This window comes from Oryx dammah, unplaced genomic scaffold, assembly GCF_014754425.2.
Source record: "Oryx dammah isolate SB20612 unplaced genomic scaffold, SCBI_Odam_1.1 HiC_scaffold_5, whole genome shotgun sequence".
Taxonomy (NCBI): Eukaryota; Metazoa; Chordata; class Mammalia; order Artiodactyla; family Bovidae; genus Oryx; species Oryx dammah.
Window position 1 is genome coordinate 91,473,221 of NW_024070189.1, and position 25,543 is coordinate 91,498,763.

Below are 25,543 nucleotides of genomic sequence, written 5' to 3' on the forward strand. Positions count from 1 at the left end.
TTCCAGCAGGGGTGGCGGTGGGGGAGGAGCAACAGGAAGGTGATGAGGACAAGGGTCCGAAAGGAGGCCACTGGGCTGAAACACAGCAAAGAAAGGCGAGGGTGGTATGGGATGAGACTGGAGGGGTGGACAAGTCCCTGTCCGTCTCAGAGCCTCAGTTTCCTCAACTGTAAAAAGGGGTGATGCTTCAAGGAGAGGCTGCACACAAAGGGCCTGACCTGCTTGGGTTCACACCTCATCCACATGACCTGTAGCAGTATTAATGGGTGCCGTGCCTGGATATATCACTGGGTGTGGACACACACCCCCAGATACCACCCTAGGGCAGAAATAGGTCTGCCAGCAGACATGTGTCCAGCGTCACCCATTATAGCTGTGGACACAATCCCCTCAGCACCAACTGACCCCTACAGGCACCAACCCCTCTCCCCCGTCCCTCTTCCTCAGGCATGCAGACATCCTCAAGTCCCCCTGATTGTCTTTGTAATGGGCGGTCCAGGCTTCGGAAAAGGGACACAGTGCAAATACTTGGCAACCAAGTATGGCTTCTGCCACGTGGGGCTGGGCCAGCTGCTGCAGCAGGAGGCCCAACGGGGCACCCGGTGGGGCTGGAAGATCCATGACCTCATGCTTCAGGGGATCCTGGTGCCCACAGTGAGAGCTCCCAGGCACGGCAGCAGAGGGATGAGGGGGCCCATTGGGAGGGGCTTCTCAGGAGGATGTAGGAGCCGAGGGGCATCTTGAGGGCAGGGGGCACTGGCTGCTGCTTTGTCAACTGAGCCTCTGTGTCCTCAACTGTAAAATGGGAGAGGAGCTGGACCCTCAACAGAAGGCTGGGGTGTGGGGTGAATGACTTCGTTCCTATAAAAGGCTTGGCAGAGTGCCTGGCCCTTACAACGCACTTGGTGAACTTTGTTTATTGTTTGTCACTAAGTTGTGTCAGACTCTTTAAGACCCCATGGACTTTATCCTTTCAGGCTCCTCTGTCCTTGGGATTTATCAGGCAACCCACCAGAGTGGGTTGCCATTTCCTCCTCCAGGGGATCTTCATAACCCAGGGATCAAACCCACATTTCCTACACTGGCAGGGGGATTCTTTACTGCTGAGCCACTTGGGAAGCTCTCAGTAAACTTAGCTAGTATTTATTCACTTTGTGACCTTGGGCATGTTGTCAGTGGCCCCTTCTGCCCCCAGTTCCTCACAATAAGATGGAGGTCATCCCAGTTCCTCATGATAGTGATGAGCAAAGGAGCCTGGCATGGGGCAGACGCCCCCCACCGCAGCAGACGGTAGCTGAGCCCCATTCTCAGAAGTGCCCCCAAAGACCCAGCTCATCAGAGCTGACTCAGGATCCAGGGCACCCAGCAAATGTTCCCCCGAATTCACCAGAACTTGCCTAGGTGACCTCGTAAGTGAGGGGCCCCCAGGCACTGAATGCAGCCGCCCCTTCCCTCCCCCGGCAGTCATCCTTGATGTGATCAGCATCCGAATGCTGTCGTGCCCAGAGAGCCAGGGCTTCCTTGTTGACAGCTTCCCCCAGGAGCTGAGGCAGGCCAAGGAGTTTGAGTGTTTTGTGAGTGACCCAAGAGGGCATGAAACCAGGCCTCATCCACACCTTGGATGGAGATGCCAGGTGAGAGGAGCCGATGACAGGGAAATGGAGTTTTGTGTTAATTAGGGGATGGTAGGGAGGTGTTGGAAGTGTCTAGACCCCCAGGTGAGCTCTTCAAGGGTGAGGACAGTCATTTTAACATCTTCCTGCACAGTCAGTCCTTTTCCTGGTGGCTCAGACAGTAAAGAATCTGCCTGCAGGAGACCTGGGTTCAATCCCTGGGCCAGGAAGATTCCCCTGGAGAAGGGAATGGCTACCCACTCCAGTATGTTTGCCTGGAGAATTCCATGGACAGAGGAGCCTGACAGGCTACAGTCCATGGGATGGCAGAGTCAGACACGACTGAGTGACTAACACTTGCAATTTCCACACAGTCTCTGGCAACTGGTAGACAAACTATTTGCCCACTGAGTGGCAGGCAGGCTTAGCATCACCTCTGGGTCATAAAGATGGACTGTAGCTCCCCACTTATCCATTTATTCAACCTCCTGTGCCCAAAATAGTTCTTGAGGACAAGCTAAGTCCTCTGGACTTCACCAGACACATGGGACAGGGACCAGCAATATGTTCCATGCAAAATACAACAGAATTTCTGGTAGCGATAAGTGCAGTGAAGAACAGAAAACAGAATGACATCACGGAGAGGTTGTTGATCAGTCTCTAAGTCATGTCCCACTCTTTGCGACCCCAGGGACTGCAGCACACCAGGCAGGAAAAGAGAAACTGTGGCAGGCTAGGGGCCTCCACGCTTTCCTGGGACTTGCTGGGCTTGCTGAATGCGGTAGAAACGCATTCAGGTGCCAGGCACAGGGAAGGAATCAGACAAAGGTCGCAGTGGGCTGCCCCCCTCTCCGCCTCCCCGCCATCCTGCCCTCTGTGTGCACCTCTACTGAAGCAGTTTTGTCCGGATCGTTGTGATGAAGGTAAAAGGCAAATAGTGGGTCCCTCTCCAGGCCTGGGAGCTTGAAGGGCAAAGGCCGAGCTAATGAATGACTCTAGCCAGCACCTGGCCTAGGGTAGACGCCCAGTCACCCATGCCAGCTGGATGGTCTCCACAGGTGGTCGAAAAGCATCAGGACAGAGGCTGCAAAACCCCCGGGGCCTCGGGTCCCACGTGATCCACTGACATGTTCAGTTTGGACTATTCACCGTTTCACACATTTTTTAAAAATTCGTGGCCAACCTTCAAAAATCCGGAGATGCCACATGAAAACTCCCGGCTCCTCCTGAAAAAAATGCCTGACTTGGCAACACGGGAGCCTGCTGGTCCCCATGGCAACTGCAGCCTGAAGTCCTCCAGAGCTTTTCACCAGCCCAGCACTGTTCTCCACACTCTGCACAGATGAACTCTGATCTTCCGGAATGTTCCAGGCACCCTGCTTTTTCACAGAGGGATCAGGGAGCTAGCCTGGGTCACACCATTCAGGCAGCTAAGGCAGGACCAGGGCTCTGGTTTTAACATGTGGACGGGATGTGCTCCCTCTGTTCCCTGCCCCCTACACCCACCAGCTCCCTCTTCTTTACAGAGGCCCCTACACCCACCAGCTCCCTCTTCTTTACAGAGGCCTCTTTAGGATCCTGCTCATGTGGTGGCTTCACGCTAAGAAGCACAGCACATGTGCTTTTCTCTGGTACCCATGTGCCTCTAAGAAGTGAGAAAATGAAAATAAACAGGGTCTTAGCTCCCTGACCAGAGACTGAACCTGTGCCCTCAGCAGTGAAAGCTTGGAGTCCTAACCACTGGGCCACTGGGGAATTTCCAAAAGTGGGCTTTCTCTTTTTTTTAAACATTTATTTATTTTGGCTGCACCAGGCCTTGGTTGTGGTATTCAGGATCTTTAGTTGTGGCATGTAGAACTCTGAGGTGTGGCATGTGGGATCTAGTTCCCTGACCAGGGATGGAACCTAGGTCCCCTGCATAGAGAATGCTGAGGCTTAGCCACTGGACCACCAGGGAAGTCCCAAGAGTGGGTTTTCTTTACAGAGAATTTTGATCTCTGTGAGCCATCTGACCCCTGCCTTAGGGTCCATCTAGGGTCTGCGTTAAAACGCGTCCCCAGAGCCACCCAGGTTAGACCTCCAGCCCTGATCCTGCCGGGCTTTTGAACCTGTTTCAGGCCACTCTGGCTTGTGTGAGTTGGAGCAGTGTCTGGCTTGAGGCTGAAGCTCCACAAGAACACGATGCCCAGGAATTCTTCCCTTTATTCTTCTTGCTTTCTCTGTGCTGTTGGGGGGACAAAGGTGCTGAAATTCACAGGAAGCCAGAGCTAGACACTGCCTCGGCATTCCTAGAAGACCAGAATCCCTATTTTACAGACAGGAAAACTGAGGCCCAAGCAGGGAACACTCTCTGAGGTTGGCCCCTACTCTGTGGGTAGCAGTGGGCTGGCCTAGTTCACGTGCTGGCCTTGGAGCCTTTGAGACCAGGGCTGAGGTCACACTCAGCTGGTGTCTCCACGTGTCCACTCTGGGTCAACACTCCCAGCCTGTTTCCTTGTCTGTGCAAAGAAATACCACCAGCATCTCCTCACTGCTAGTGAGGCTGATGCAGGGAAACTGTCACATCTGTTTCTGAGTTGACTGCAGTCACGTCTGCCCCTATCCTGAGAATACACTCTCTGGGGAACCGAGGGGTCCTTAGCCGTTTGTCTAGAACTTGGCCTGGCTTGTGGCAAGAAGCATCTGTTTGTTGTTGCTTTTGTTGTTTTTTACTTTTTTGGCCATGTTCTGTAGCATGTGGGATCTTAGTTTCCCCACAAGGGATTGAACCTGTGCCCCCTGGAGGTGGGAATGCAGAGTTTTAACCATTGGACCACCAGAGAAGTCCCCAAGCAGCGTCTGTTGAATGTGCACACAGGAAGCCCCCAGGAAGCACTAGGCTTGAGGGCCAGTGGGCCAGACCAGACCAGACACCAGTAGCCCTGACTATCTGCATCAGGTCAGGTTGTACAGGAGATCCATGAACAGTCTCCCCAAGATGCCCAGGGACAGAAGGCCCAGTTATGGGGCCTCATGTTTCTCCCTAAGGATCACCTATACTGTAAGACCAATGATTTGGGTAAGTTCACAAAAGAATGTTTTATTATTCATTTTTTGGCCTTGAGGCATGTGGGAATCTTAGTTCCTCAACCAGGGATCGAACCCATGCCCTCTGCATTGGAAGCATGGAGTCTTAACCACTGGACCACCAGGGAAGTTCCAGAAGTAGGTTTTATAATAATGACATGTGTTTTCAAACTTTTTCCTAAGTATAGCCTCACAGGAAGTTGCCAAGATGGTAGAGAGGTCCTGCTGGACCCTTCATCTGGCTCCGAGGAAGGGCCACGTCTCATGCAATGCGTGCCCAATATCAGAACCAAGCCGTCAGCCCTGGTTTGTATTTGTTTTCACGGTCGCCTCCATGGCAAGTGACATCCGCTTTCCATTTCCCAAACTGCTACCATTACCTTTCTTTTTTTTTTCAAAAAAAAAAAAAAAAAGGTAGAAAAGGGAAGTGGATAGAATTCAAAGTCTTAAATAATAGCACAGGCAGTGACACGTGGACTCAAGTCAGTCAATGAACATTTTTTGAAATGTATTTGTTCATTTATGGCAGTGCTAGGTCTTCGTTGTGGCAAGCGGGCTTTTTCTCCAGTTGCAGACAGTGGGGGCGACTCTTTGTTGCGGTATTCGGGCTTTTATTGTTTCAGATCTCAGGTTCTAGGGCTTCAGTAGTCGCAGCTCCCAGGATTCATTGCTCCTCTGCATTTGAGATCTCCCTGCTCAAGGATGGAACTCATGCCCCCTGCATTGGCAGGCAGATTCTTTACTGTCTGAGCTACTAGGGAAGCTGAGGGATGTCCTTAATTCTTGAAAAAAAAAAAAAAAAATTTTTTTTTGTTTTTGCTGCGCTGGGTCTTAGTGGCAGCACGTGGGATCTTCAATCTTCCTTGCAGGAGGCGGGATTTTTTTGTTGTGGCTACAGAACTCTTAGTTGAAGCATGTGAGATCTAGTTCCCCAACCCATGCCTCCTGCACTGAGAGTGGAGTTTTAGTCACTGGACACTAGGCAAGTTCCTGTTCTTTTCTTTTTAATCCATGAATATTTTAGTACATATTTCCTAAAAAGTGAAAGCTTTTGTAAAATTGTATCATGCTTCCATTATTACACCTTAATATCCTCCATGTCGTGAAATAACCAATCATTATGGAAATTCCTGTGAACACTTCAAAATCTTTTTCTTTTCATGTCTTGTCTTAATCGGGATTGAAGTAAGGTTGGCCCACTGTGATCGGTTGCTTTGTCTCAGTCCTAACTCAATATAACCGGTGTCCTTTTAAGAAGAGGAGATTTACACAGGCACAGAATGGCCACTGAGGACACAGGGAGAAAACAAGCCAAGGAGAGAGGCTTCCGAAGGACTCCATCCTGCCAGCACCTCAGTCTCAGATTTCTAGTCTCCAGGACTGTGAAGTGGAATTTCTTTTTTTAAAAAAATTTATTTTTGGCTGCTCTGGATCTTGGTTACTGTGAGTGTGTTTTTCTCTAGTTGTGGGGCGCAGGCTTCTCGTTGTGGCGCCTTCTCTTGTTGCAGAGCACCAGCTCTAGCAACTGAAGCATGTGGGCCTCAGTAGTTGAGTCTCCCAGGCTCTAGAGAACAGGCTCAGTCTTGGCGATGAACAGGCTCAATTGTTCCGCAGCACATGGATCTGAATTCCCGGACCAGGGATCGAACCCCTCGTCCCTTGCCTTGACAAACAGATTCTCAACCACTGGACCACCAGGGAAGTCTCTAAGAAATGGAATTTCTGTGGCTGGAGTCACCTAACTGTGGTACTTGGTGTGACAGCCCTCACAAATTTAAGATAGAGGGTCAATCAGGGGCTACTGTAACACACCCCCGCCGGCCCCTTCTCTTACAGATTCATTAATTGCTGATCGGAATCAGTAATTTCATATTCCGAATCGATGCAAAATGTGTAACTTTCATTTGTTTCCCCCACATCAATTAGCTGACATTCTTCCCTTAAAGAAGGAATGTCTTTCCTCATCGAGGGCTGTTTGAAATATATTGGTTCCTGCCAGACAGGTGGGACACAAGCTCATCTTCTCCCTTCCAAGAGCCCATTTTCAGACTGAGGGGCTGGAGGTGTCCTAGCTGCCTCCAGTGGTGACAGTGAGGTTCATTGTTTTGTCTTCCTGTGTTTTGTTCTCTTGCATCCTTACCATTTCAGTTGTTGCTGCTGCTAAGTCGTTTCAGTGTCCGACTCTGTGCGACCCCATAGACGGCAGCCCACCAGGCTCCACCGTCCCTGGGATTCTCCAGGCAAGAACACTGGAGTGGGTTGCCATTTCCTTCTCCAGTGCATGAAAGTGAAAAGTGAAAGTGAAGTTGCTCAGTCGTGTCTGACTCTTAGCGACCCCATGGACTGCAGCCTGCCCATGGGATTCTCCAGGCAACAGTACTGGAGTGGGTTGCCAGTGGCTTCTCCGGACCATCTCAGTAAAATAAGTGAATTTAAAGTATTTAAAGTAAGTCTTCTTTTATTTAAATTTATTGGCATCTAATTGATTTACAACATTGTGTTGGTTTCAGGTATACAGAAGCATGATTCGTTTGTATATATACTCATTCTTTTTCAGATTCTTTTCTGACATAGATTATTACAGAATATTGAGTAGAGTTCCCTTTGCTGTACTGTAGGTCCTTGTTGCTTATCTGTCTTGTATACAATACTGTGGATACATTCATCCCAAGCTCCCGATTTATCCTTCCCCTCCTCCCCACATGTCCCCTTTGGAAACCATAAGTTTGTTTTCAATATCTGTAAGTCTGTTTCTGGTTTGTAAATATGTTCGTTTGTGCCATTTTGAAAACTAGGTTTCACATATGACTGATACCATATGACATTTGTCTTTGACTTACTTCACTTATATGATTACCTCTAGGTCCTTCTATGTCACTGCAAGTGGCATGATTTCATTCTTTCTCCAATTTTTATTTTTTGGCCACACTGCATGGTATGTGTGATTTTAGTTCCCTAGCCAGGGATCTAACCTGGGTCCCCTGCATTGGGTGTGCAGAGTCTTAGCCACTGGACCACTAGGGAAGTCACTATTTCTTTCATTTTTTATGACTGAGTAATATCCCATTGTGTATATGGACCGTATTTTCTTTGTCCAGTCATTCATAGATGGATATTTAGGTTGCTTCCTAAATATCCATGTCTTGGTTATTGTGAATAGGGCTGCTGTGAACACAGGGGTGTCTGTATGTTTGAATCATGCTTTTCTCCAGATACGTGCCCAGGAATGGGATTGCTGGGTCTTCCGGTAGCTCTGTTTCTAGGTTTTGAGGACCTACCTACCGTTCTCCATAGTAGCCTGAACCCATTCACACTCCCACCGCCAGTGTAGGAGGTTCCCCCTTCTCTCCAGCCTCTCTGGCATTTACTGTCTGCGGACTTTGTGATGATGCCGTAGTCGGTCTTTTTTGTGACTCAGTGTGTCTCATTCTGGGCCATTAGGAGTTCCCTCATGCTGCACAGCGTCCTCCAGGACACAGCTCCAGTTCACACTCATCTTCTCGCTTTCTTTCTGTGCAAGACTTCCCACCCCCCACCTTTCCCATTTCTGGCCCAGCCCTGGAATCAGCCATTTCTCCTGGAGGCCCCTGGGCAGTGGTGTTCCATCTGGGGCCCAGGGGCACTCATTGCTACAGGTGCTCATTGTTTCCAGGCCTCTCCAGCAGACAGGGCCAGGAAACACATACTTTTGATAGGAAAAAAAAAAAAAAAATATATATATATATATATATATATATATATATATCACAAGTTCATACTGTTGTTTCCAGCTCACACTTAACATCACAGTGTTTTACGTTTCTCTTTTCCCTAAAAAGTCTGCTTCCTAAAACCACTGATATTCTCATTTGCATTATTAAATTAGATGCAAAATAGTTTCCAAATAAGTAGCATACCAATGTTAACTACTGAGAATTAAACTACCATAGAAAGTTTAAGACTTCTTTGCAGCTATGGCTTTCCTTGGGCTTCCTTGGTGGCTCAGATGGTAAAGAATATGCCTGCCAATGCAAGAGACTGGGGTTCAATCCCTGGGTCAGGAAGATTCCCTAGAGAAGGAAATGCAAACCCACTCCAGCATGCAGTCCCTAGAGTCACAATAGTCAGACACAACGGAGCAACTAACACTTTCTGGTTTTCCTTATAATAGCTCTCCCTGTGGACGGACCACAAAAACACTGGGTCCCTAGCGATAATTATTTTCTCCCTGCATTTGCAGCATGACATTGACATGGGGTTCATTCATTTCAGCTTGGCTTTCAACATTCAGGGATTGCTTTTTTAAATTAAAATTTTGCATATGCAGCATACTTAATGATTTCAAAGTCACATAAAAAAGTAGAGTCACCCCTGCCCCCAACTGTGCCCTCCCCTCCCTATAGGCAACCATTTTCATGAAGTTTTGGATTGTCCTTTCTGATGTTTCTTTTTGCAAATATAATATAGGGGTGTGTGTGTGTGTGTGTGTCCCTCCTCATAAAAACTAGCATTCCATATACACCAGGCTTCATTTTCCGTTTAACTTTACAGTATACTCTGAGATTTTATATCAGTGTCAAGAAGTCTTCCTCAGACTTCCCCAGTGGCTAAGACCGTGCTCGGGGGCTCTTGAATACACAACAGTTGTGGCTCAATAGTTGTGGCGCATGGGCTTAGCTGTTCTGAGACATGTGGGATCTTCTTGGACCAGGGACTGAACCCATGTCCCCTGCATTGGCAGGCAGGTTCTTATCCACTGTACCATCAGGGAAGTCCCTCTTAGTGGTTTTAAATGGGCATTTCTCTTATGATGAATGAAGCTGGGCATCTTTTCTAAAGTTTTGGGCCAGTTTCTTTTCTTCTTCAGTACAGTCTGTATCTTTTGCTCATGTTTTCCCATCCTGGAGGACTGTTGGTCTGTTTTTCTTCTTGAATTCTGGGAACTCTTTATATATTAGCTGTTTGTAATATAGGTTGCAAAATTCCTCCCTGCTGCCTCTCCCCCCACATTTGTCAATTATTTTTTTACTTTATTGTGCCTTTGTTTTTTTTGGCTGTGATGCCCGACCTGTAGGATCTTAGTTCTCTGACCAGTGATGCAACTGGGGCCCTGACAATGAAAGCACTGAGCCCTAACCACTCAACTGCCAGGGTGTTCCTTATTGTGACTTTATACATTTATTTGGCTGTGCCTGGCTGCAGCATACAAACTCTTAGTTGTGACTTGTGGGATATCGTTCCCTGCCCAGGGATCGAACCTGGGCCCCCCTGCATTGGGAGGGTGGAGTCTTAGCCACCAGACCACCAGAGAAGTCCTAAGAGTGGGCAGTTTTATCTTATTCCCAACTTTACTCAGAATGAAAGTTTCCATTAAATAAGATGCTGGCTTAGGATGTTTATCAATTCCTTGTTTTTTAATTAAATCAGGAATGTGTGAATTTTGTCAATTAAATTGCTATTTCTCTGTTTAAAAGGATTCTCAGATGACTTTTTCTTTAGTTAAGATAGTAACACAATAAATTGTACTGAATCGTCCTTGCTTTCCTAGAATGAATCCCACTGGGCTGTGGGGTTTTTTGTTGTTATTTTGTTTTTTAATGTGCTGACAGGTTCTATTTCAAAAGGAAATTCTGGAAGAACTAGGAGGTGGGGTTCAGGGATTGGACCAGAGATTGAACCCATGTCCCCTGCATTGGCAGGCAGCTTCTTATCCATTATACCATCAGGGAAGTCCCTCTTAGTGATTTGAAATGGGCATTTCTGTTACAATGAATGAAGCTGGGTGGCCTTGGAGATCCTGGGAGGTCTCCCTGGAGTTAGGAGGGGACAACTCTTGTATTTTCCCCAGTCAAGTGGTTGCGTGAGAGGAAAGCAATGGAAAACTGCTTAAATCCGTCTTCAAGGGAACGTGTGTGTGCGCTTAGTTGCTTAGTCATGTCCGACTCTTTGCGACCCTATAGACTATAGCCCAACAGGCTCCTCTCTATCCATAGGGTTCTCTAGGCAAGAATACTGGAGTGGGTTGCCATTCCCTTCCCCAGGAGATCTTCATGACCCAGGGATGGGACCCAGTTCTCCTGCATTGCAGGTGGATTGTTAACCATCTGAGCCACCAGGGAAGCCCTTTAAAAGGAATATTTCAATCCAAATACCCATCAACGAGGAACCAGTTAAGTAAATTGTGACACACATCCATACAACAGAATGGGCTTCCCTGGCAGCTTGGAGTTAAAAGAATCCGCCTGCAATGCAGGAGACTCAGGTTTCATCCCTGGGTGGGGAAGAACCCTTGGAGGAGGAAATGGCAACTCATTCCAGTACTCTTGCCTGGAGAATCCCATGAACAGACCGGGCTACAGTCCATGGGGTCGCCAAAGAGTTTGACACAACTGAGTGACTAAATGAAGCAACAATAGAACAGAATAATATCTAGTGATTAAATAATCACATAATACTATCTAGTGATTAAATAATCAGTACCTTTCTTGTGTGTCAAATCCACAACCATCTCCAGCTTACTAAGTGAATAAAATCAAGGGCAAATCAGTGTCTTTACCATGTATATGAAAAAGCAGGGAAAATAACATCAGAACCAAATTTGCTTGGTATATGCCCAAAGAGTTCCAGAAGGAGACACAAGAAACAGATTAACTTGATTGCGTCCAGGGAGGGTGAAACTGGGTGCTTGGGGGCAGCAAGGAGACTCTTCACCCTTTCCCACTGGTCTTGTCTGGCTTATGAGCTCTGCCAACGTCCTACCTGTCCAAAACACAAACAAATAGAAGAAAAACTTGGAACGACAAGAGTAAAACAGACCCAGGGGGCCTGGTTTTTTACTGGGGCAGCACCACCCTAGATCCTTGATCTTGGGGGCAGGGGTGGGCACAGGAGGCCACCTCACTCAGCCTCTTCCTCACCCAACCCCCTTTCAGGGATGCCCAGGTGGGCTGGGCCCCCAACGTCAACGTCGTCATCGTTCGATGGTGATGATGATGCAGAGAGCCCTAAGCCAGGGCCAAGTGGAACACTGGGCAGATGACTGTGAGGCAGCCCTCCGCCAGCACTTGGAGACGTACTACACCCTATATGAACCTGTCCTGACCTTCTACCAGAAGAACCTGCTCCCAACGTACCACTCCCCCCATCCCAATCCCAGGCCCCGCAAGGGGACCAAGTCCAGCTGAAACAGAGCAGGGGTTACACTGTTACCTGGGTCCCAGACTTCTCTGGGCCTGCCTGGGTTTCCCCAAGCACATACACTGGGGGGTGGGGGGGTGGGGGTTAAATCTCTTCCATTAGGCAGAATGGGTGCAGCTGTGTGGATTACCAGAGATGCTGCTGCAGGTCTGAACAGAATGACTGGCTCCAAAACCACAACATTAAGTATGTTTTAGAACATGGTGGAGGTAGTTTAGTTGCTCATTCATGTCCAGCTCTTTGCAACCCCATAGACTGTAGCCCACCTGGCTCCTCTGTCCATGGGGTTCTCTAGGCAAGAATACTGGAGTGGGTTGCCATTTTCTTCTCCGTGGGATGTTACAAAATTTAGGATCATGGCACTGGTCAAGCACAGCTCAGCTCCAATGCAGCCATGAGTCCTCAAGGTGTAGAAAGCAGGAATATCTTTGTTTCGGTTTGGACTTTTGGCTGTGCTGGGTCTTCGTTGCGGTACACAGGCTTTCTCCACTTGTGGCACGTGGACTTCTCTTGTTGCAGAGCTCAGGCTGAGAGCAGACTCAGTAGTTGTGGCGTGCGGGCTTAGTTGCATTATGGTTTGTGAGATCTTAGTTCCCAGACCAGGGATCGAAACTGTGTCCCCTGCATTGGAAGCTGGATTCTTAACCACTGGGTCATCAGGGATGTCCCCTAAAGTAGGGATCTCTTAACTCTTAAAGTGACCCATGCAGTTCCTATACACTGCTATGGAGGTAAGAGAACTTTGGTGTCATTCCTGGTCCCCTCCCACAACCAAAGGTAAAATCCAAAATGAGAGGAAGGAGCCTGGAGCACCATGGGTGGGGTGGGAAGGCGGTGAGCCAGCCTGGCACAACCCCCACCCCGTGGGTTGTTCCAGGGGACAGCGCCCCCGTGCAGTCTGTGCGGCCGACTGAGTGCCCAGCGGTAATGCATGGCCTTTCTAACCCAGTTCCCCCTTCCCTCATCCATGTGGCCCTGGGGCTGCACCGACCAGTCCTGCCCTAGCAACTGGAAGGGGAACCTGTTCTCCCCTGGTGGTGTGTGGGAGAAGAGGTGTGGAGGCCATGACCGCGCTCTACTCTGAACTGACCCCCTCTGCTACCCCTTGTCTACATCTTGGCCAAAGTTCCAGAAAACATTTTTGCCAAGTGCTGCTCTGTCATCGAAAGCCTGCAGCGAGTCGGGAGAGGGCCAGGGGCCCTGACATCCCCCTCACCCGAGGTCAGAGCAGGTGCACTGCCTGAGATGAGATGCTGGTGAGGGGAGCCTTGGGTTACAATCTAAACTGAGGCTGTAACCCCAGGATAAGAGCCTTCTCTCTTTCCTGGGCCCACAAATGTCTGACTGGGGGCCACTCCCACAGGAGTAGGTCCCTAAGGAGCCTCGCGTGGGAGGTCAAGAGTGCCGTGAACAGCCGCACACCGTGACACCTGATTTCCCCTGCTGGAATTCGACCATACCTCCCAGAACTCTCCCATCAAAGTACGCCTCTGGATGACCCTGGGCCAGATAGCTCAAGGAGTCCTCCACAACCGCTCTCTCATCTCCCGTCCTCATCTTGAGGCTGCCAACCCCTGGGACAGATGTCCTTCCCTGGGACAGGCCAGGTTTCCACCTCAGGACTCGCCAGCCAAACAGACCACAGCGAGGACCAGATCACACAAAGCTCGGTGTGGGTTTGCTCCAGCGGCGGCAGGCCGTATCCATGGGAACACCTGTCCCCAGGGACCCTCCTGAGTGCCCTGCTCCCCAAGTTCCCAGTGGGACAAATGCTGGGGATGAAGGAGTGGGGGACTGCACTGCTGGGGCTCTGCCTGCTTCTCCCTTCCTTCAAGACCAGACTTCAGCCAAAGTCTTTTGGGGCCCCCACCCACCTCTCATTGGCCAAGCCTTATTCCTCTTCAACTTGTTTCCTCTAGAAACACAACTGCGGCCAGCACGCAGTTTTAGACAAAAAGCACTTTATTTAACCAAAAAATGGGGGGGGGGGGGTGAGAGTTAGGAAAGCACAATGCGCCTGCAGAAAACTATCATCTCTTAGAATTGTTCTTTTTTTAAAATAAAAAAAAAAAAAAGGAAAAAACCCAATACAACACAAAGCTTATAATTTCCAATCACCATTATCAGGCTTTTACAACATCTATAAAGAACAAACATCTGCTTCAAAATTCTATTGGGGAGGGGGGCAGGGGGACAGAGAGAGACAGAGAGAGAGAGACGGCACCCGGCAGACTTGGGGAGGTTTTGTTACCATTTATTTGTGAAGTTAAAAACGAGCGATAAAAAGTAAAAACTGCCATACAATTTTTTGTTTGTTTTGTTCTCAATTGTTTTCAGTTTCCATGTCCTCTTGAACAGATGAAACACAACAGACCAGTCCTGGGGGCAGGGGGCAGGGGACAGGGGGCAGGAGGGGCAGCGCAGCGGGGGAGGGGGGAGCGGAGCTGGGTGGAAGAGGAGCGAGAGGAGGAGCAGACAGGCTGAGGGAGGGGCTGCCTGGCACAGGGAGGAGGATGGGCTTTCCTAAACATCAATACCTGGTCCAAGGAATGTTCCAGCTCTAACTAAAAAGAAATAGCAAGAGTGACTTTGTTTCCTTTTTTAAAAGTTTATTTTAAAAACATGAAGAGGGCCAAGGGTGGTCGCAGGGAGTGAATGAATTGCTTTCTCCTGAAAGAGGCAGTTTCAGGAAAGCTGGGGCAGGGTGGGGGACGATAGAGATTTATATATATATATATATATAATTTTATAAGTTTTGTTTTGCTTTTTAGTTTTTAACTTTTTTTTTTTTTTGCAGAGATTTAGTTCTCGCTATCTTCTCTGGCTGGCTCAAGATGAAGGATCCCAATTTTGAAAGAAAAAAAGCATATGAGACACACAGAATGAGCAAGAGAGCGAGAGCCTGGCACTGCCTGTGCCACGACCCCCAAGCCACTCACAGGGAGGGCTCCCCCGGCACCCCCCTTGGCAGCCATCGCTCTCTCAACAAACAAACGGAAAAAAACAAACGAAAAAAAGCCCCCAAACAGAACAAAATGGAAAAAAAATAATAAAAGATTTTCACAGATGAAGAAGTTCACATTCATTCGATTCATTGAGCCTGCGGAGAGGGAAGAGATAGGAATTGGTCACTACTGGGCAGGGAGGGGGACGGGGCGCGGGAGACTGGGGGAAAGTGGCAAGGAGGGGGCCAGGAAGCCCCTCTCCCGAGCCTGTGGCAAGCGCAGGCTGGAAGGATGTGTTTGTAGCTGTCTAGTCAGTGCTCTGGGACTGGCTGCAGTCAGACTGGCTCTGAGATGGAGGAGAGTGACAGGAAGAAGCAGGGGCCGCACAGAGAGAGCAAGAGAGCAAGAGAGAAGCACTCAGGGCTGGGGAGCGGGGAGGCGGGAGAGGGGTGCCCTGTGTCTTCAGAAAGGCAGGCGGGCGGGCAGCTCCCGGCGCATCACGACATGACAACCAGAGATCACGGTGTCCCCACAACACCCCTGTGAGGTAGGTTGGAAGGTGGCAGCGATCGTCATGCCCACTTCACAGACAAGACCGGGACACGAGGTGGGCGCAGGCGCGAGAGCAGAGGCCGAGCCTGGGCGTGGCGGGCGGGCCCTGCAGCCGGGCCCCTTGGCACCGCCCCCGGCCCCCAGAGCTGTGGCCGGGCCCCACGGGGCAGCTGGCAGCACACATAGTCACTTGGACACGCGGGGAGAGATCGTGGGTTTAAAAATAAAAGAATCAAAAGAACAAAAACCATGAGAGTAATGCAGAGAGGGGCAAAAATATCCGTTTTCTTCCCAAGTGGCCAGATTGTGAGTGAGCGAGTCAGCAGCCGGGACGGCGACCTCCGGCTGAGCGGATGGCCTACCCCCCACCCCCAGGACTACCCACCAGTTCAACAGTTCCTCCTTTTATCTGCTGCGCGCTCTCCCCCAGCATCACGACAGCGTTACACAGGAACAAGCAGGCCGGCGGAGAGGCCTCTTCTTTAACCTCTGGACCCAGCGCACACTTCCCCCAGCTCGTGGGGGCTCCCGGAGACCTCTGGCCACACGGCCCCCGCTGCAGGCATCAAGGACACACCCCGCAGGGGAAGGGGTTTCCGGCGCTACCCACTAAGGCAGGATGGACGGTGGCCGGGGGTTGGAAGGAGAAAGGAGGAGGAGGAGGGTGGCAATTCCCACTTGCCTGCTGCTGTCCCTGCTGTGTGGGCGGAGGCTGGGGGCCGCCAGGACCTGGAGTCTGTCCGTAGTAAGCGGCTTGCTGTCTGTAATATTCAGCCCAGGCAGCACTGTAGTCTGGCTGGGAACCTGGGGGTGCTCCTGGACCCCCTCCGGTGGCCACTTGAGCTGTGGGGGAGCAGAGGGTGGGTGAGCAGACCAGGAGGCCGGCACACCTGGTCCCACCCCTGTGGCCCGCCAGCTCACCCTGCTTCTTGTAGTATTCTTCCCAGGCCTTTGTGTAGTCCTGCTGCGGGGGGGGCTCCAGGCTGCTGGGGCTGCTGGCCTGTGGGGGCAGGCCCCGAGGTCAGAGGACAGGCGGTGATGTGGCCACCCACTCGCCCACCCCTCCCTGGCTGACCGGAGCTCCTGTGGCGGCTCACGCACTCACCGATCTTTTTGTAATACTCTTCCCAGGCCTTAGTGTAGTCCGACTGACCAGCAGGTGGAGGCTGAGGGGGCTCACCCTGGGTGGGTGGGGCCGCGGGGGCTGGTGCCGGGCCGGGCACGGGGCCTGGGGGCTGCTGGTAGTAGTGTGAATAGTAGGCGGCCCAGGCGGCATTGGGGTCGGCTGCGGCGGCTGCGGCTTTATCTGTAGGCAGAGGGTGTGCAGGCTAAGCATTGGCCAGGAAACCGGCCCCTCCCCTCTGCCCTGCTCAGATCCTTATACTCACTTGGGTCATGAGGAGCAGGTGGCTGCCACTGAGGGTAGGTGTTGCCCCAGCCCTGGGGTGGGTACTGGTGAGGAGGGGGGCCTCCAGCACTGAGGGTAGAAACGAGGGACACATGAGCCAGGTTACCCCAGGAGCCTTGCAGAGGACGGCCATAGCCTGGAGGGGACCCAGAGCACCCCTTACGTGGAGCTGCAGATTCCTGGCCCAGGTAAAGGTGTCAGACAACTGATGCAAGGGATATAGGCCATGTGGACTCACGGATGTGACAATCCCCCACGACACCACACACGACTACAGGATCTACACATGGAGTGGAGAGCTAGGGCAACACCCACAGCATCTTTTAAAAATGGGGTGTCTAAAACAAGGGTTGGCCAGAGTTGTTTGGCACCTCTGCAAGGTGGAATGGCCTTCTCGGAGGTGAGGAACACGGACACAGGCCCTGCTGGCCTCCTTGCCAACACTGTGACCCCCACATCCCAGGAGTCCACAGGAATACTCACTGAGGGGGAGCCCCCGGTGGGCCCTGATTGAAGGGCCCAGGGTTGAAGGGCCCCATGGGGCCGGCAGGGCCTGGTCCCCCCGGGCCTGGTCCAACTGGGCAGAGGGGACCCTGGAGAAATGAAAAGTGGACGAGATCAGTGGAACAGGAGGAGGAGCTGGGCCCAGGTACCCAGAACCACCCTGGAGCTGAGCCCACCTCGATCTTCTCTTCAATGAGCTGTTTGGCATGGTCGATCTGCTGGGGCGAGCCCCGGATGATGAACAGCTTGAAGTTGGGGTCTCCGTTGGGTGGCAGCTGCCGAGATATCTCTACAAAGGCGCCTGTCTGCTGGTTTATGGCTTTCACATTCTCACCACCTGCAGAAGCCATGGGCAGTGAGCTGAGGGCAGGAGGAAAGCGGGGGGACGGGTGGGGCCTGTGGAGGAGCCACTCACCTCGGCCGATGACCAGCCCGCACTTGTGGGTGGGGATGGAGAAGGTCATCTCCCCTCCTGGAGGGCCCCAGTTGCCTTGGCCCCTGCCTCGACCTCGGCCTCCTGGGGGCATGCCAGGGCCCCCTGGAGGACCTGGGGGACCACTCTGCAGGGCAGAGGAGAGATGGGACAGTTAATGCAGGCAGCCAGCCTGCCCTCCCACTCGAGCCCACCCACTCAGCACACCTGACACCACCCACCCTGAGGCTCTGGAGGAGGTCGTTGATAATCCGCGCAGCGTGCTCACACCGGTCTGGGGGTCCCATGATGTGTGCTATCTTCTCAGGACCCGTCCCATCGTCTGAGCCAGCACAGGAGAACAAAAACAGTTACAAGAGACGCACAATTCCGAACCCCCAATGTTGCCTCTTCATGGCGGTCGCTGGCCCGAGCCATGTCTGGAACATGTCAAAGTGCCGCTGGCCGCCTTTCATGTGTTCAGGAGCAGATGAGGATCCCTCCTGCACTTGGTGCCCCCAGAACCAGCAGATGCACTTGGCAGAAGCAAGAACTGACAACAAATCTCTCAAAAAGCACAGGGGAGTCTGTCCTCCCCAAAAACCACTGGGACTGGGCAGAGCCCACAGCTAGGGCCTCAAGAGCTAATCTCACCCAGGGGCCCAGGTGACCTGTCAGGAGAGCCCTTGCGAGGGGAGAGGGAGAGGACAGCTTGACAGGAGGAACACACACTCCTCTTCAACTTGGGAAGCCTGCCTGTCATTCACTTTCTTACGGGGCTGCTCCAGGGTGGGGACAAGGCATGTCCCTTTGGTCTAGGAGTAATGAGGCACCAGAGACACTAAGTCCATTGCCAAGCTGCCCGCCTTGGACCCCAAGAGTGAGTCTCAGCAGACCCCAGCTAGCCCCTGACCTTGTTTAAATTGTATCCGAACACCAGCATCATTCTGGATCTTCTTGATCATCTCCCCACTCCGGCCGATGACCACACCCACAGAATGCCTGGGTACTGGCACCTGAGGGCAGGCGGGACGAAGGAGGATCGGCTGGGCTTTGTCACTGTCTGCAGTCCCCCTACTGACCACAAGCCAGCCGCCACCCCTGCCACTCCATCCACCCAAGAGGCCCGCACTCACATCGATGCCCCCACCGATCCGGGACCCATACTCGTTCCGGTCTCCAAAGCCCCCCTGGTCACGCTCCCGCAGAATGTCCATCACCATTTCGCAGGCTTGCTGTGAACATACAAAGTGTAGTGCTCGCACGAACACTGCTGCCCCACTGCACGCCCCAGGGTCACAGGCCAGAGCTAAGGACCAACACAAGGCTGCCAGGATCTTTACCCACTGCCCTAAGAGGCGGACATGGTGAGCACCCCGGCTTTCTGGACTGAGGCCAGTTGAGGCCACCTGCTCTTGTACAGACGGCTGGGAGTGAGCTCAACAGAGAATGAGTCCAGGACTGACCTCAGAGCCAGTGCTCTAGAAAATCTCTCCACTTGCATCCAAAGCTCCAGCCTACCCGCTGCCCTCTCTCTGCTCCCCAGAACCACCCCCTCGGCCCTGGGGCACCCACCTGCACTTTGTAAGGGTCTCCGATGATCCGCAGCGGTTTGTCCACATTCGTGTTCTGGGAGCCATCCTGGATTAAAATCATCTTCACTCCAGCCCGTTCCTGTACAACCAGAGTGGCGTTAGTGCTGAACTCTCCAAGGACTTCCTGGGACATGGGGAGGTGGGTCACACCTGGTCTAAAAGGACTAAGGGCTCTGGCTCGGTGGCGGGGGGCAGTGGCGTGCACAGGTACAGCTGTGGGAAGGAGGCTGTCCTGGGACGGGAGGAGCCTGCACCCTCACCTGCAGCTGCTTGATGGTCTCCCCGCCTTTGCCAATGACCAGGCCAGCCTTGCCCGCAGGGATCATGATCTCCTGCACTGTGCCGTTCTGGCCCCCATTGGCGTTGTCGTGGAACTGGCCTGGGGGGCCCCCACGGCCCCGGGAGACAATGTCATCCAGCATCATCTTCGCTTTCCTGGAAAGGGAAAAAACAGGTGCTCTTTGAATGCTTGCCTGAAGGCTCAGCCCTGCTCCCAGGAAAGGGGGTTCCAACCCCCTCTCTGGGTCTGACAGAGGAACTGTCCCCAGGGCTGGGGCTATTCTGGGCCAGGTTCCCCAGATCTCAGGACTCACTGTGTCAGGCAGCCCCCCCAGTGAAGGCAGGGCATGAGGAACATGGTGTGGGAGTCACCCTAAACTTCAAAGGGATTCAGAGGGCTTCGCCCACCCACTTTGTCATAAGAGGCCCAGCCAGAGACTTACTGCACAGACTCCGGGGCTCCTGTCAATGACACACTGCGTTCAGGTAGGCCACCGCTGTCTGGAGAGAGGAGCAGAGAGAGGATCAGCACTTTTTTGAGTCAATGTCTTGGGCAGACAACCAGAAGGACCTTCAATGGAGATGAGATTTCCAGGAACAATCGACAGCTACTTCTGCCACTGTACAGCACCCTGACAAATCAATTTACCTCCCCAAACACTTGAGAGGGTGCTTTATGCACGGCCAAGATGAAGAAGCTTTAAGTCTAGCAAAGGAGGCAAAACTTTTAGTGAAAAGATAATATGGAAGGAGAAGCAGATTCCAAAAGATCCCAACTGGGCACCTTCCATCACCACCCACGTGAGCACCTTCCAGTCAATGTACTGCGTGTCAGGCAGGGCGAGCACTCAGAAACCCCTGAAAATCAGGTACCTGCCAAGGTGCAGGCAGGACTGGATTTAAACAAAGGCCTGACCTCAAGCCTGTCCTTCCTAAGGAGCTCCCCTGCCTCACACTTTCGCACAAGGTGTTGTAGCTCACGTGGCAACACAGTCAGAGTGGGATCTGGGGTGCAGCTCCCTATACTGGATTCTAACCTTCCGCGCTCATGAAAAGCAGAGGGAGACAAGACTTGCAGCTACACTTTGAGGTGCTGTGCAAACGTGGCACACAGAACACGCTCAGTAACACCAGCCCACTTCACCTCCATCCAATCGCAGCTGTCGGGATCATGAGAGAAAGTGCCAAGAGCCCCAGCACAGCCACCCATCCCCACCCAGCTCTAGCGCTCCTACCTGGAGAAATCTGGACTTTGCAGCCTGAGTCCTGCTGGATTTTGTTAATCTGTTCACCTCCTCTGCCAATGACTGGGTGGAGAAAAAGAAGAAGAGCAGAGATGGATGGGGGGAGGCTGGCACTGAGAGCCTCCCTGCCCAGAGGATGGATGAGAGAGTAAGCACAAAACCGCTCCTTCAAAATAAAAGAAAAAAATAACAAAAACGAAAAACAAAAATTGCACAACACATCAGGCTCCTTCAGTTCTCCTGTGGCCTCTATGATTCTGCACAGCCCCTTCTGGTGCCCCTCACCAGATCTCTGAGCTGGGTTGGGGGGTTGCCCAGGCAATCATCCCCATTCCAGTCACCCTTTCCTAGAGCCTGGGCCTGGGTCAGAGGGACAGGGGGAGGAGAAGGCATCAGAAGGAAAAAAAAATATGAACAGACTCATCTTTGGGATTTCCAACAACAAAAGAAACTACATATATAAATATGTATCTCCACCATATGTAATGAGGGGAAAAAAAATCACTGGCTCCTTCAGACCACAGGTCTCAGGGTTGGCAGGCGCTCTCCTGAGAGACTGCCCTGGAGGACACGGGGCAGGGGTTAATGGGCACCATGGGATCACAGCAGTTCACACTCACTTAGTCCCACCATGCCGTCTGGGACCCGGTACTCTTCTGTCATTGAAGTCCTACAAAAAGAAACAATGAGAGTCAGCCTCAAGTCAGGAAGAAGCAGAGGGGATGGAAGAGCCAGAGGGCTTCCTGGAAAAAAGACCCTCAAAACCAGAAGTCCTGCCTCCTGCAACATGGGGACCAAGCCCCCACAGGCCTAAGCAGAGTCTGACAAGTGCATGGGGGCTCCCTTACCCCACAGCAGACCACCCAACCTCTCAGGGCCCCCGTTTCCCACTCTGGGCCACAAGAGGCTTAGCCTGGGGTAGCATGACCCACTGGCCCAGTGCTGCCCACCGACTCAGGGCAAGAGTGAGAACCTGGGACACTCTCACAGCAATCTGACAGTGTCATCCAATACCTATAGATTCTAACTTAAAAAATCAGTTTTGTATCTTTTTCACTTCATTCTTCTAGTGAGTGGTTTTTACTGCATTTCCCCAAATTTTAGCTAATAGTAGGAAAAAAAAAAAAGAACACGGTCCTTCAGAAAGAATGCTCTAGGGTAAAAAGGTAGGAAAGAAAACACCCCCACCCCAGCTCTCAGGGAACAAGAATCCGCAGAAGCAGGTGAGAGGTCAGGGCCAGTCCCCAGCCTTTTCCAGGAGGAAGGATGGCAGGGCTTCTGAGAATCCCCATCCAACAAAGGGAACAAAGGTGCACAGAGAACCCCCGACCCCATTACAGCTAAGAGCCACAGCCCTATGCTCCTTGCGGCCCCACAGACAGCAAATAGGAAGGACAAACGATGCTCCTTCTGCCTTTCAGTCTTCTCCTTGGTTGACCAGAAAGGAAGACAAAGCCCTGTACAACCAGGCACCCAGAAAAAGCCCTCCCTCCAGTTAGCAAGAAAGGCCAGAGACAACAAGGAAACGACTTGCTCTCCAACCCACCACCTACCTGGGGGGAGGATGAATGGGTCCGAGTTGAGAACTCATGGCTGAAAAGAGAAAACCCAAAGGACAGATTGGCCCAGCTCCTCTCCGGGACCCCAAACAACCATGCCCTGGGCACACCTGCCATGCAAGGGGCCACAAGCTACATCCCAGTGCCTCCGAGCCACCCTGAGTGAGCACAACAGGGCCGCCTCACAACAGCCATGCTCAGAGGTGGCTGCTTCACGATCCAGGCTCTGGGGTCTCATGGGCCCTGGAGGGACACCAAGAGCCTCCATAAAGGAGAGGTGCTGTCTGCTCAGTACTTCCCGCTCCCCTCTAGAGAGTACTTCCTGCTAAAATCTCTTAAGATCCTGAAGCAGCCTCTGCCGGTGTCACCCAGTGGACTTACAGTCTCCCTGGGAAGCCAGCTTCTTGCTCTCTGGTTGGTCTGTGAAAAGAAAGAGGATGTCAGATGCAGTGCCTACCCACCCACAGCTGCCTCAAATCTGATGCTGGTGCCACATGTCCTGGCAAACAAGCCTCCTGCCCCCCACTCTCAACATCAGACGCAAGACAGGAGAATAAGAGACCTAATCTTACCACCAGCACGCAGGGATAAAGAGCCCTTTATAACAGGGGGAAAATGATGGTGACCCCAGTCCTTCCAGCTTAGATCCAAATCAGCCTTGGGGAAGTTAGGCTGATCAGTGAGTTGATAGTTTAGGCTGCGTGCCTCCAGGTCAGCCACACTGCACTGACATGGGGCCTTAAAAGAAGCCTAGCTTAGCAGAAGAAGAGGAAGAATCTTGAAAACTTACGACCTGGACCTGGTCACAATCAATCTGCCCTCCTCTCAGCCACCTGATACTTCAGGATGGCAGCCCAGACAAAAAGAACGAACAAAGCTGGAATTGCTGAGGTTTTAAAACACCAAATGGCAGTGGGCTCCCCCCACTTAGAACCACATTCCAACAAAGGCACTTCACTCTCTGCCCCCAGCCCTTCCAGCAAGGCAGGTAGTTACCTCCATCTTCTAACTGCCTCTTTTGGCCCCCAAAACCAAAATCAGGAGTGCTGTTATTCACTGTGGTAGCTGCGTCGCCTCCAATCTTGGCTGCGATCTAGAAGTGAAGTTGCGAGCAGAGAAGAATTACCACCCAAAGCCAGCCTCTGTGGTGCTCAGGTCAACCTTTCACCTCTTTGGTTCATGAATCCCCAACAGGTCTTGCTGTCTGGCCTGGGAGTGGCATTCCCTGGATTTAGGGACGAGCCTGTTGGTTAAGGCTGCCCTGCTGGCTCAGCTGGTAAAGAATCTGCCTGCAATGTGGGAGACCTGGGTTCGATCCTGGGGTTGGGAAGATGGCCTGAAGAATTCCATGGACTCTGCAGCCCATGGGGTCGCAAAGAGTAGGACACGACTGGGCGACTTTCACTGTTGGTTAAGATATTTCTAGGTGTTCCAGGAATTTCAAAGCAGCTCCTCTTCTCTATCAAATTTGTGCCTAAACTGTTCATGGCCAGAGGATAACCCACACTGACTTGTTCTAGGGATGAAAGGAGCAAAAGTTCAGGTGCCCTCTACCAGGGAGAACTTCCAGACACTTCCTTGCCCAAACACCTGGGCCCCTGGGATGCTCAAGAGCACACCCTCAAAATCTTTCCATTTGTTGAACAAATCTTAGGGAAGTTTGCTTTAAGGCATCTGAAACCCTCATCTAGACCAAAACAAAAGGCCCTTTTCCGAACGTGTTACATTTTGGACACACAAACAACACTGAATAAACCCCAACCCAATAAATTTAAAACCAGAGTATGCTGGTAGGATTACTACAAGTTTTCCAAAGAGATACAAACCATGAGCTGAGGATCTATATTTTAACCTCTCTAAAACTTAAAAAAAAAAAAACAAAACTTGAAGCCTGAACTCTTGGGATGCCCAGATGGGGTCTTATCCCAATCAAACAGAGAGCACCACCTCCCCTTGTTTTAGCTGCCTCTCAATTAAGCCAGTGAAGGTGGGGAAGTGAGGGGTCAATCATATCAACTGCACCTAAGAACTCTATCGCATGCCTAGGGTGAAAGCCACAGACCACACTGGGAGGGGATCAGGGCGTTCCCCTAATGGGACCTCCCTGTGCTGGAGGCTTTGGGGGCAATTCTGACTGAGAAAGCACTCGATGGCCTGAGCCTGGTCAGTTTCCTTTTGAAAGGGCGGCAAAGTCCTCGCTTTCTGTGGGCCTCTTCCCCTCAGGCCGTGGGGCGCCGGGGAGGTCACACATCAGCATGTGAAACCTCCATGCAGTCATCACGCCCCAGAATACAGCGGTGGGACCCTTCCCTTCTTTCCCCAAAAGAGAAATAGGGTGCTTGCAAATGACCTGAAGCATCAGAAAGAGTCAGTCCCTAGGCCTACCCTCCCCATTTCAACGAAACGCTTGGCCACCGCCTGGCAGCCACAGGGTCCCCTTTCTACTTTCCAGGTTCAAGAGGAAGAACTTTTCTAATCCCCTAAAGTCCCTCCTTCCTGGGGACAAGGCAGAAAAGGGACTAAGTTGGGAGCAAAGAAGGCTCTTTGCCCTGATGGGGAGATGGGAGCAGAGAAAGACCTTCCCGGGAAGGCGGAACCCCTGCTTCTACGAGTAGAGTGTCCTAAAGGGTGGGAACCCCAAAGTGAGTCCCCGCGCTGCAGGGGACCCTGCACACTCTGAGGCCGCTTTTGGGTGACCCCTCCCAGACGACCCTTCCCCCCTGTAGGGGGTCACTCCCGGGGGGAGTGCCCCACTCCAGGCTTCTGGGGAGGCCCAGGCCCCCGCCTACCGCCCCACGTGACCCCGTGGCGGCCCCGGCCCCCCCTTGCGACCCCGCGCGCGCGCACGTGACCCCGCCCCCTCCCCCGCCCGCCCGCGCGCCCCTCGGGCCCGCGGCCTCCTCACCTGGCGGGCCCGCTGCACGGCGTCTGCGAAGGCGTCCTTGCGGATTCCGGGGCCGCCCCCGCCGGGTGGCTGCGAGGGGCCACCGGCCGACCCTCCGCCCGGGCCGCCACCGCCGGGACCGCCGCCGCCCCGGTCCCCCGCGCCCGGCGGGCCCGGTGGCGGGCCTCCCCCGGCGCCCCCGGCTCCTCCGGACCCCCCACCCCCGCCGGCGGGTGGCGGCGGCCCGGGCGGGGGTCCTCCCGTGCTGTAGTCCGACATGGCGCGGCGGGGCCGGGCCTGACGCGG

General features: G+C 52.4%; 2 protein-coding genes and 1 non-coding gene across 3 annotated transcripts; 1 reads left to right on the top strand and 2 right to left on the bottom strand.

Annotated features, from left to right (window-relative positions):
• Nucleotides 1-486: 486 nt before the first annotated feature.
• LOC120864884 (adenylate kinase isoenzyme 1) lies at nt 487-11,889 on the top strand. The gene is given in 3 exon segments (XM_040242090.1): nt 487-654; nt 11,601-11,631; nt 11,634-11,889. Coding segments are annotated over 3 exon segments (408 nt in total). The 3' UTR covers nt 11,843-11,889.
• TRNAG-CCC lies at nt 7,631-7,703 on the bottom strand. The gene has a single exon. It is a non-coding gene; the product is annotated as a tRNA-Gly (tRNA).
• A 2,204-nt stretch (nt 11,890-14,093) lies between the features above and the next one.
• LOC120864871 (KH-type splicing regulatory protein) lies at nt 14,094-25,516 on the bottom strand. Its single transcript, XM_040242069.1, is given in 21 exon segments — nt 14,094-14,955; nt 16,035-16,195; nt 16,274-16,325; nt 16,327-16,352; nt 16,458-16,658; nt 16,741-16,829; nt 17,244-17,353; nt 17,441-17,601; nt 17,680-17,824; nt 17,919-18,019; nt 18,590-18,692; nt 18,813-18,911; nt 19,252-19,350; nt 19,532-19,706; nt 19,994-20,051; nt 20,786-20,857; nt 21,415-21,464; nt 22,348-22,387; nt 22,735-22,773; nt 23,350-23,446; nt 25,259-25,516. Coding segments are annotated over 21 exon segments (2,145 nt in total). The 3' UTR covers nt 14,094-14,946.
• Nucleotides 25,517-25,543: the final 27 nt, after the last annotated feature.